Below are 10943 nucleotides of genomic sequence, written 5' to 3'. Positions count from 1 at the left end.
CTTTCAATGTTTCACTGTTCAATTGGTCTGTCAAGAAGATTTTCTGATGCCACCAATAGAAATATTATCTGAAACATCTTAAACTGTGACAATGTCACTCAAAGATTTCAGCTCAAAGATATTATTTTGGTTCTATGCCGAGTTTCACTTTTAGGCAAAGATAAAATGACAGGGGTAAAAAATGCAAAGAAAACTTTAAATACAAAAACACAATGCATTGACAGTAGATCAACATGGTGATGTAGGAAAATACTGGAAACAGCAGGTTAGTCACAAGCATTATTATCGTTTTCTACACATTTTTCCTTTCTAGTTTTTGTTTTTGTTGTTTGTTTCTCTTCCTTTGGTTGATAAAGCCTTTGGACTAAACATGGGCTAGTCACCATTATCAAGATATATCAGGTTTTTAAAAAGTAAAGTTTTCAAAACCACTCAAATTCTCCTTCGCACCATTTCTACCTTATAAAGTCCTGAAGATGCTATAGTGACTAAAAGTTTAATCAAGGAAATGTAAGAGTAGCATGTCATTGCCCCACCCTTACCTCTTTCTGCACACTGCTGGTCAGCCAGTAAAAATAAGGCTGACACACTTTTCCTTTATTCACAATAAGGACACATTTGGCTCTGACGCACCAGAATGGAGTCTTAAGTGTCCTTTGTGTTGTCAGAGAACCACACTTGATGTCAAACTGCAATCAAAGATATCTTTTCAAATGCGCAGGTGCCACAAGTGCATGCAGTGCAAAAACAGATGCTTGGGTTGCCATGTCTGAATTAACACTATTTAAACAACGCTGGGTTTTTTATTCTGCAAAATCATAGATAGATTATAACAGATTCAGTTTGGTTATAAAATGTTTCACTCATTAAAAGTTGGTGTGTTCATTTTCTCAGTCTATTGTCAATACAATCAAGGCTGGGGGATAATTCACAAAGCTGTGCAATCTGTCATTTTTTTTTTTTGTTTTTGTTGCAACTTTTGGATCATTATACTCTATTTTTGCACAGGATTCACAAAGCAGATTCTATTCAATACAGCTGAAACCAGATGTTAAATACACTTTATAAAAATACCTTTTTATGCTCACTAAGTTGTGGTGTGAAATGTGTGTTTACATCTAAATATAAAGCAATAGACTCTGTGAAGATGCTGGTCAAAGCTGTTAAGCGAGTATTATTATCCACAGTCCTGTACATACATTAGCTTAAAGGCCACTCAGATAGAAAAAAGCCATTACTCCAAAGACTTGGAAATGTGCTCAGGGACAAAGACCCTATTGGAAACATGTCCTCTGGCTGTTGGGAAATGCTTCTGGTCCCAATAATTACAGACAGTCGGGGTGTGTAAACACAAGAAGAGTCACCCATCAGGTTTAAAGACGAAGTTGGCAAGAGCTAAGCAGCTGACTATCCGAGCAAATAGCCCAACTAATATCCGGCTAAAATCAGCTTATACTTGCAGTAATATCTTTTTAGCCACTCAAAATAGTGCCTATAACATTATTACAACTGTTATAATGCAAATGTGAGAGTATACATGCAGCAGGAGGAATAATTGTTGCTGTTCTGTTTTAAATGAAAGCATCATTATTTTTCTGGACCCATGATGACAAAACATTTACCTTGAAAAATTATTTTGCGTTACCTGCATGTTCCTCAAATCATGAAACAAGACTGAAGTTAGCTTTTGATCTGGCGCAGTGGTAGAGGACCATTTCTCTGCTATCTAGGCACCCGGACCAAGTTGGGTCAGCTCTTTTTCAAACTCGTTATTTGGCTGATCGACTCGGGACCGGACTGTCCAGAACAAAATATAAGTCCAGTAAAAAATTCTGTCCATCGCGTTTTAATATTTGTAACAACTGGAAAAAGTTGTTGTTGTATTGTTTCAGCATTTACTCAAATGCCGATGAAGAACCACTTGTCTAATTTAAAACTTATAAAATTATTAGAGAATTGAAATAAAGAATGCATTCCAAAAACTCAAATATTTTTTGCTTAATAAGTAATTGTCTTTTTTTCCTTTTATTTATCCTGTCCTACAAAAAACAAACAAACAAAAAAACACTAAGCTAATTCTGCATTTTCTCAGACTTTTCAAGACTGCATAGGAACCCATCAATTTATGTTGACTTAAATAATGAATATTACATAAACAGGAATGGAAGCGCAGAATTCTTGCTAATCCTCACAATAGAAGAATTAAAGATTGGGTTTTGCATATTTATAATGTGGACGTATCTCCAGCATGGGTCAAAATACTAGGGAATGACACAATACCTCAATCAATCCTGGTTTAAGATCCATGACCTCCTCACAAAGTCTTAAGCTGCTGAACTACCGCATGCTCACTGATTACATACCGAAGTGACTGCTGTGAACTTAAATTTGAGGGTAGCGCTGTGCCCCATTGACAAGATTATATAAATGAGGTCCATAATACTGTAATCTCCAAGAGAAATGAGAGAAAGCAGGGGACATGCTGACCCTAGTTAGCTGAAACCCTGATATGCAACAGATTAACAGCTGCTTCAACAGTGACAAATTACACGCACACACACACGCACACACACACTTGTTGGTGTTAAGGCTCGACAATCAACCCCGTGTTGCCCTGCAGCCACAGATGAACAAGTTAAAGGGAACATATAGATGAAAAGTTTCATGGAAGTCTTTGTAGGAGTTAAGATTGTTCAACAAGACAAATTAAATTTGTCAATTTCGGAAGCTTTTGGCAAAATCTGTTGATGAACAAAAAGTTTGTTTTCATTTTTTTTTTAACTGTTATTCAATTCAATTCAATTCAATTCAATTTTACTTATATACCACCAATTCACAAAACATGTCATTTCAAAGTGCTTTAAAAAGTCAAATTCAGTCAAATCTCACAGTTTGGTCAAAAAAGTTTCCTCTCTAAGGAAGCCCAGCAGGTTACATTGAATCTTGACAAGCAGCATTCACTCCTCCTGAAAGAGTGTAGAGCCACAGTGGATAGTCGTCTGCATTGACCATGGCTTTGCAGCAATCCCTCATGCTGTGCATGCATGAGATTATGAGATTCAGGATTTAGACATTGTTGTTTCATGTTACCACAGAAGAAGAAAAATCCACCACATATAAAAGGTCTTCTTTCCCAGAGTCAAGGTGTTTGCTGTCGATTCTTGTCATTGAACTATTTGTAGAGTTCAATCATCAGGGAAAGTTTAATCTGTGCCACGTTGCAAAAGCAAAGAAAAGCTTGGACACACTGGTTGGTCACCATTAATATTTCAGGTATTATGAATTCATTTAATTTCTGCTAGCCTTTTGGATGAGGTTTCACTGCTCTTTACGCCCACACCTTATCTTAATAATCCTGGCAGTCTGAGGGAGTAGCAGGGACATTGTGATGATGGAAATGAAAGAGAGGAGTGAGGAAACACCAGGTTAATCACAATCAATGATCATCTCTTTGTGAGCTCAACAGCTGAGCAAGACAGATATTCCAAAGTGGGCCTGAACAAAATCGAGTGATGCCGACAGATCTTCTTTAAGGAGGAAAGTTACTAGAGCTCTGTTGATGAACCTGCATGTGAAGCATCTGTTAAAATAAAGATCCCCAGGTCTGTCTTCTGTAGTTTTAAAAGTGGCATCATTCTGTTAAACACAATTTAGGCACGTTGTTTGAGTAGAGAAATTATTTGCATAGATCTCCAGCAAACTTTACTGGAAAACAGGGTTCATTTCTTTTTTTCTCTGATAACCCCAAGGTTTGCTTTTTTGCCCTTTTTCTTCTCCTAATCGGCACTAACTTTCAGCTGTCTGTAAGACCAAGCAATGTATCTATATTTGTGGATATTTGATGAATATACATAACATTTTTGGCAGATTTATCCATTAATGCATGGACAATATCTCAAACGATACAATTCTACTCATTAACTCTATACTGGGAGCAGATCTGTCTATGCATCTTGTCTCTAAATTAGGACCTGCAGACTCGGACCTGCTCACATTTAGCTCTTGTAAATGCCTTTGTGACTGTTAATCTCAGTTGTTCCTGTAAAATAATCTTATTCTGTTTGCAGATTTTTCTGATCTGCCTACATGATCTCCTAATTCACTACCTTATGAGGGTGTAAGACTAAGCCTGTATGTGGTCACTGCAGGCTGATTCAGGTTGAGAGCAAAGACAAAAGATGGGTTTAAGATATAAGAAGCTATCAAATTAAACAGCAATGCAAGCAACGTGTAAAAATAAGGCGCTGGCTAAATATATCGTTACCCATGGTAAAGAAGTGTAAAGATCCTTCTTTTTTTTTTGCTTTTTTTTAATCATACTTTTAGACAAAAATTTTAATTTGAATGTTTCAGAGCATGAATACAATGGGGAGACAATCCTTTTAAAATAAATGTAACTGAAGTATATTTCCATTTTTGTACTTTTTAAGTTGATCAGCGTTTTTCTAGGCTTCTAATTAGTATTCCATAACTTCTTATTTACTCATAAGGTAAAAATATGGTAACATAAAAGCACATTTCTTTTAGTCACTCTCCACTAGGCTGGATAAGGACCTAATTGTATCTCACTCCTGCACATTTAGCTGGATTGTAACGAGGGAACAAGTCTATATGCAAACTGGTTGTTTGGGAGTGATGCCAGCCAAAAAGACATTTTTTGACCTACCATCACAAACGTATACACATGAAATTTATTAAGATCTCTTATGAGTTTTACTGAAACCCTGATCTTTGTTCAGAAGAAACAAAGATTACCCTTTCCTGAAGCAAAATCTGATGTTTTTGGCTTGAAACAAAGATGAGACGTGTGAGGAAGGACCTGTTAAGTGCAGTGGAAGGTTTCTTTTCCAAAGACCTTGGGAACCTCTTTTAGATACAAGGACATTTTGAACATAAATGTCGTAGATTATGCCAGTATTCTGAAAAATTGGAGTTCTATATTAATATCCCTTATCCATGAAACAGTAAGAGGCTGAGCTAAAAGAGCTGGAACAAAAAAAGCCAAAGGTTAAAAGGTCCAATGTTCTCACAACTTTAGTCATTCCAACACAATTTCAACAGAACAAATCTTAAACAAACATATTCTTAAACTTCTTATTAGACAAAAAGAAAAAGAAACACGCAAGCCAACTTCATGAACAAGATTTTCGACGAACAGTCATTTATAAACAGTTTGCGAACGACAGTCAGCGAGTGAGTCAAAGTTTCTGTGCGACGCTCCGCTGAAATGGAAAACCTCCCAAAATCACCGATTTTTCTAACTGCTATGGCAAAGATGTCTGAAAGGATATCACTCCTCTCCATTTACCCAAAATGTAACACTATACCGATAATGCTTCTGACATGCAAAACAGCGAGACATTGCTTTCCAGAAAAATATAGCAAGGCCCAGATAGTCAAGTGTCGCAATTCAGATCATTTATTATCAGAAAATTGGGATTCTAATGTAATCTTTCAATCATCTTTGTGTTCTCTACATTAAACACTACTGAAACACAAAACCTTGTGTTAAAAAAACACTTTTTTTGATTGTAGCAATGCAGCTTTAGTCTCTCTAAGTTTAATCAGACTTATCTTTTTTATTCGCTCTCTGATTACTGGAATCCTGTAAAAGAATATGATAAAGTTATAGTAGGTGCAATAAAGTCTTTGAGTCCCATAATATGTTAATACTTGTTGTGCCATTCACACTGGCCAACACTCACCTCCTCAATGTCCAAGTTTTTTCTGGATTTGTAAATAAATTCTCCGATTGCAACAAAAACTGAGAGGACTAGTCCGGCTGCCAACACTATAAAGATTCCTCCTATGTTCTCTACGCCCAGAGCGCTGGCCTCCTTGCTGTCCTCCTCTGGACACCCATTCCCTCGCCACCATTTCTCCTTCATCATGTGCAACTTTCCTTCTTCCTGGAGCTGCAGGATGGCAATGGTGACCTTGTCTCTGTAAGGGGAGCCTGGGATAGAACAGAGAGGAATAATGCTGATATTATGCTTTTTTTTTTTTACAGAAATGCTATTTGTTGGACAAGGAAGCATTTTATAAGCCTTGAACTTTATCTTATATTGTCCTGTTACAAAACCAACCTTCATTTTATTGAGATTTCATGGGATAAACCAACACAGCACTCTGCAAGTTGTTAGCGCTTGTAACTGAAGTCACATTCCCCTTTTGTGCTCACAATCTTGGCTAAAAAAAGTTTATTCTGACATGAAAATGAGTAATAATCTCTAAGTATCTTTCCAAAAAACAGTGGCTTTGGAAATGTGGCTTGCATCTGTATTCAGCACCCCTAAATCTAAATACTTTTGTAGAGCTTGCCTTTGCTATAATTACATTGCCCCTGTTGAAGAAACAGCCCACTGCATGATGCTGCCACTGCCATGTTTCAACATGCTGATGATGTGTTGCAGCATGCCTGGAAAATGGAGCTGTACCACTGTACTCATACTGACAATAAATTACACACAGGTGGACTCGATTAACTCATCGAGTGACCCCTAAAGGCAGTGGATTTCACAGATTGCATTTAGGGCAATCTAAATACAAGAGTATAGGAGTCTGAAAACATATGCACATCACACGTTTCTGACCTTCATTTAGTAATAATAATAATAATATAGTAATAACCCATCACCCTTGGGGAGCAGTGGGCTGCCATGTGCAGCACCCGGGGAGCAATCTGGGGTAAAGGGTCTTGCTCAGGCCAACACTCCCCATACACTGAGACGCAGCTCGGTAGGCAATTTGGGGTTTAGTGCCTTGCCCAGGGGCACATCGACATGTGGCAAGGGGAAGCTGGAATGGAACCCACAACCTTCTGATTGCCAGACAACTACCCAACCCATCAAGCCACAGTCATCCCATTTGTAAAGCAGTTTTATATTGTATAATGGTCCTTCTACTCCTTCTACATAGTATTGGTCTATCACATTAATTCCAAACAATACACCAAAGATTGTGTTTGTAATCGGGGGAAAAATGTAAATAAAATGACAAGGTTGTGAGTTCTTCATAGCATTGTTATTTTTCATTTTTTTCTTACAAGTGCTTCTACTTTTCCTTCTTACCAATTGGAGTCCCCACACCGTAGCCCTTAGAATCTATCAAGCCTCCGATCTGAGTGAGGTTGCAGTTGCGCTGGCTGATGTACTCGATGCTGGTGGACTCCATAAGAAGAGCGTAGTCTGTGGTGAGGACCCTCTGAATCCCCTCCCGGTTGTTCTTCACCAAAGCTGTGTTCTTGCGGCTGCTCATAAACGCCCACATTTTCTCATAGGTGGAGATCTTAGATTTCTGTTAAAGCAAAATCACAATCCGTGTGCAAGTGAGCAGACATTTCGCCTTCATTTGTCATGTTTAGCTAAACTGCTGAACTTTGCTCACGACAATGCATTAACTCAATGTATGAAGGCGTATCTATCACAATGAGTTTTAACACAAGTAAAACAGGATTACCTTGAAAAAGGTCATGGTCGACCCATCTCTCACTGCACCATACTCTATCTTGGTTTGCTTGGCCAAGTCGTCTGCAGAGTCGATCGGGGAGTCCATTCTCTCCACAGTGAGGAAAGCCGCCAAATTTGCAGTGTATGAGGAGATTATGATCAGTGTAAAGAACCACCAGATTCCTCCTACTATCCTCGTTGAAAGGGCCTTAGGCATCAGTTCGGACCCTGCAGGGTATTAAGGCATATTAGATCATCTGCCCCAAATTAAAATAATAATTAAACTCAGAATTTAGCAGTATTAAGAGTGTGCCTATGCTATAAAAAAAATTGATAAAAACATTATACAGTGCTCTCCAAACTCATTGGCGCATGTAGTAAAGATCAGTTAAAGGCCTTGTAAAATTATCTTTTAAAGCAGAATTGCAGTCTGACAGAAAATGTTAAAAAGTTGAGGGAAAAAATCCAATGGGATTTTATTTTTTTATCATTTGTAAATTTGTTTTGGATTTTAATCTGAACGAATTATTGAATTAATGTGCCCTCTTCACGTACACCATCACCTAACCTCTAACGTACTAAACACTGGGCATTGGGGGCTTTTCCACATGAGGATTGTTTGTTTCATATCAGACCTACATAAAGTGTTTGCTGCCAAAAAATCTCTGTTTCACTCTCCTCTGACCAAAGCACATGGGTATAGCTAAAGTGTCCATAGCATTTAGCAGACGTCAGAGATGAGGCCCATCCTTGCTTCATGTTTAAGGTTAGGATAGGAGAGAATTATCCTGAAATGCCTCCCACTCAACCGATTGCCATGTAGCCATGCCTAATTTGAATTGGTTTCACTGAAGTTTTTAAGAATGCCAATAGTTGTAGCATGAGTGATTTGATTTAAAAAAAACAACAACAATTATTTCTTGACATAGCATTTTTTCCCCCTCACTGAGTGAATGTACTCCAATTGAAAAGTTGTATGTACCCCACGCTCCATCCATCCATTCATCCATCCATGCGAGTGGGAGGGGGTCAACAGTCCATCACAGGGCAACACAGAAACAAACTGCACCGAGAACCATGCATGCACACGCACATTCACTCCTGAGGGCATGTTAGACAGAACAAATAAGCTAACGTGCATTTTTTGTACCCAGTACCCAGAGAGAACCCCCGGGGAGACCATACAAACTCTACAGAGAAAGCACGCAGGCTGGGATGTGATCCCAAAACCTTCTAGAAACAACAGATCAGTGCGATCGCGTGCTTCCCTGTGCAGCTCACTACTGCCCTAAAAGAGTGCATTATTTCAAAGCTTACAACACAACTTTACAAAGGGGTGCTGTATGTTTGAAGTAGTAATTAGCATACCTTGCTGCATAAGTGCTCCAACTCCAAACCAGACACTGTTTATTAGCGTGAAGTTGTTTTCAACCACATCTGAGTCTGGATTGCAGGGGTGAGGGTTGTACCATTCATACGGCGTGAACCTGAAGGTTATGAATTAAGACCGAATGAAAGACAACACAACATGGAATTTGCCCGCATCCTCAAGATTGTATCTCTAAACAACGCCTGACAATAAAAAACTGTGCTTCTGTGTCTTTTAATGCTTCACTGTGTGACAAAACAATTTTGAATTTGTAAAAAAAAAATAAAAAGGTGTTTTATTTTGGGTCCTGTGTGAGATTACCTGGCGATGACAAACAGCACACAGCTGACTCCAAGGCAGGCCAGCAACACGTACATCCAGATGTCAGGAGAGAGCGGGTTGAGAAAGGAGAAGACTCCTGGATTGGTGCCGTTAGGTTTGTGGTACAGGATGCTGATTCCTAGTGTCATGAAGGGCTTGGAGAAGTCTATCACCTTTTCTCTGACGTATGTGATGGTGAGAGGGGCCACAGCGAGGTCGGCCACCTGGGACCAAACAAAAACCCAGCGTTCAGGTCCTGTTTGACTTCTGTTTCTTCATTCCTCCCCTTAAAAGGAATAACAGCAGTACTCACGTGATCGATGAGTTCTCGCACCATGCCGTTCCACTCCCCCTTGTCATTCTGTGCTCCGTATTTTCCATCTGACACCAGTTTTACCTCATAGGAGAAGCCCAAGATGTTGGAGAGCTCTTTGAGCAGGTCCAGGCAGTAACCCTCAAAGCGGTCATTCCCATATAGCGGCTTATCTGATTTTTTATACATGACATAAGGGTTTTCCTGGTAGAGGACACATAAGGTGGACTAATTTAGTTTGAAAGGCACATTAAGGTAGGCCTAATCAAATGCTTGCTGCTGATCAACGATTTTCTGTTCCTACCAGAATAGTAGTGACAATGAGGGTCCTATTGGCCATTGAGTCAGTGACATTTGTGGAAGAGTCCCTGCTGGTTTCTGTTAAATTAAGGCCTGTCTGGGAGTTCCAGATACCAATCTGTAAGGAAGAAGAAAACATCTAAATAACTACACCCAAAGGAGACTGAAAAATCTTTATCTAAATCAACCTACGCACAACCAGGGGGGCCAAAAATGCGGGAGGGAAAAGAAACAGGAACAGTTCCAGTCAGAACATCAAACACATTTTCAGCATGAATTCCATTATTTTAATGATTTATTTTACCTACTGTTTTTTTCTAGGGTGGAATTATTAAACAACATACAAATTTAATGGTTTTGAAAACAATAACCAAGTGCCAATGCTTCCTCGCTAACGTGGATTGCCTTTAAGCCATGTACAGTAGAAATAATAGCCATAAACAGGGTCCTTTGCAGCATACTCAGAGATATTTAAACAAATAGAGGATGTATGCATTTGACTCTGGAACAAAAAAAAAAAAAAAAAGCTACGTAAACCTTTGAGAAGGTCCTGACTTCTACCCTGTTGGAAATCTGTGAACTATGCTTAAAAGCTAGATCAATGGCAGAAAACCAAAGCCAGAATTGTGTCAAAAGCGTTTCCATTTTCTACAAACGGAAATGTTTGAGGTTCCACTAACAAAGAGACAATTTGTCAAATATTAATTGGGGTTTATGTATTTGAGCCTGTTTGTATAATTTTTTACCCCAAAAAATACGCAATAAATCCAAACTTCTGCACTCAATATCTATTTTTTTTTATCCTTACAGCTGTTTGTTGTATAATTATTCCACCCTGGAAAAAGCACAGTTCAAATGCATCACTAAATGATGAATGATTTTATGTTTCTGACCAGAACAGGAGTTGGTAGCAAAACAACTATCACAATAGAAGGACATTTTTGAGATTGATTAACACATTGAAAATTACAGGTGAAGAGAGAGAACACAGCAATTGGAAAAGATGCAACCAGTGCAGAAATGTTAAACATTTCTTCCTAAACCAGCTCATGAAAAAAAGAGGAAAGCTCACAGAAAGCATTGGGGAAATTGCTAAGTACTATTTATATTTTAGCCTGCCAGGGCAGCTAAAATACACACCTTTTTCCACACTTTATTCAGGCGGCTGCCCGTGATTGACTTGCAAAAACAA

The 10943-nt window shown here is 38.7% G+C and overlaps 1 protein-coding gene across 2 annotated transcripts in view; it reads right to left on the bottom strand.

The window, feature by feature from the left end:
- Nucleotides 1-5016: 5016 nt before the first annotated feature.
- The window catches only part of LOC105937996 (glutamate receptor ionotropic, kainate 1), a 33596-nt gene continuing 27669 nt past the window's right edge, over nt 5017-10943 (bottom strand). Inside the window, exons 9-16 of one of the 2 annotated variants that reach the window (XM_012879587.3) lie at nt 10892-10930; nt 9756-9869; nt 9452-9655; nt 9139-9362; nt 8817-8935; nt 7459-7676; nt 7071-7296; nt 5017-5956 (exon numbers count right to left, since the gene is read on the bottom strand). In XM_012879587.3, coding sequence (XP_012735041.1) covers nt 5667-5956; nt 7071-7296; nt 7459-7676; nt 8817-8935; nt 9139-9362; nt 9452-9655; nt 9756-9869; nt 10892-10930 — 1434 coding nt within the window. In that variant the 3' untranslated portion in view covers nt 5017-5666. The remainder of the gene's footprint in view (nt 5957-7070; nt 7297-7458; nt 7677-8816; nt 8936-9138; nt 9363-9451; nt 9656-9755; nt 9870-10891; nt 10931-10943) is intronic. The other variant, XM_012879588.3, reaches the window with a different exon arrangement.

The sequence above is a fragment of the Fundulus heteroclitus genome, chromosome 18 (assembly GCF_011125445.2).
Source record: "Fundulus heteroclitus isolate FHET01 chromosome 18, MU-UCD_Fhet_4.1, whole genome shotgun sequence".
NCBI lineage: Eukaryota > Metazoa > Chordata > Actinopteri > Cyprinodontiformes > Fundulidae > Fundulus > Fundulus heteroclitus.
Note: the sequence above shows the minus strand (reverse complement) of the source record. Positions and strands in the feature narration are given on the sequence as shown.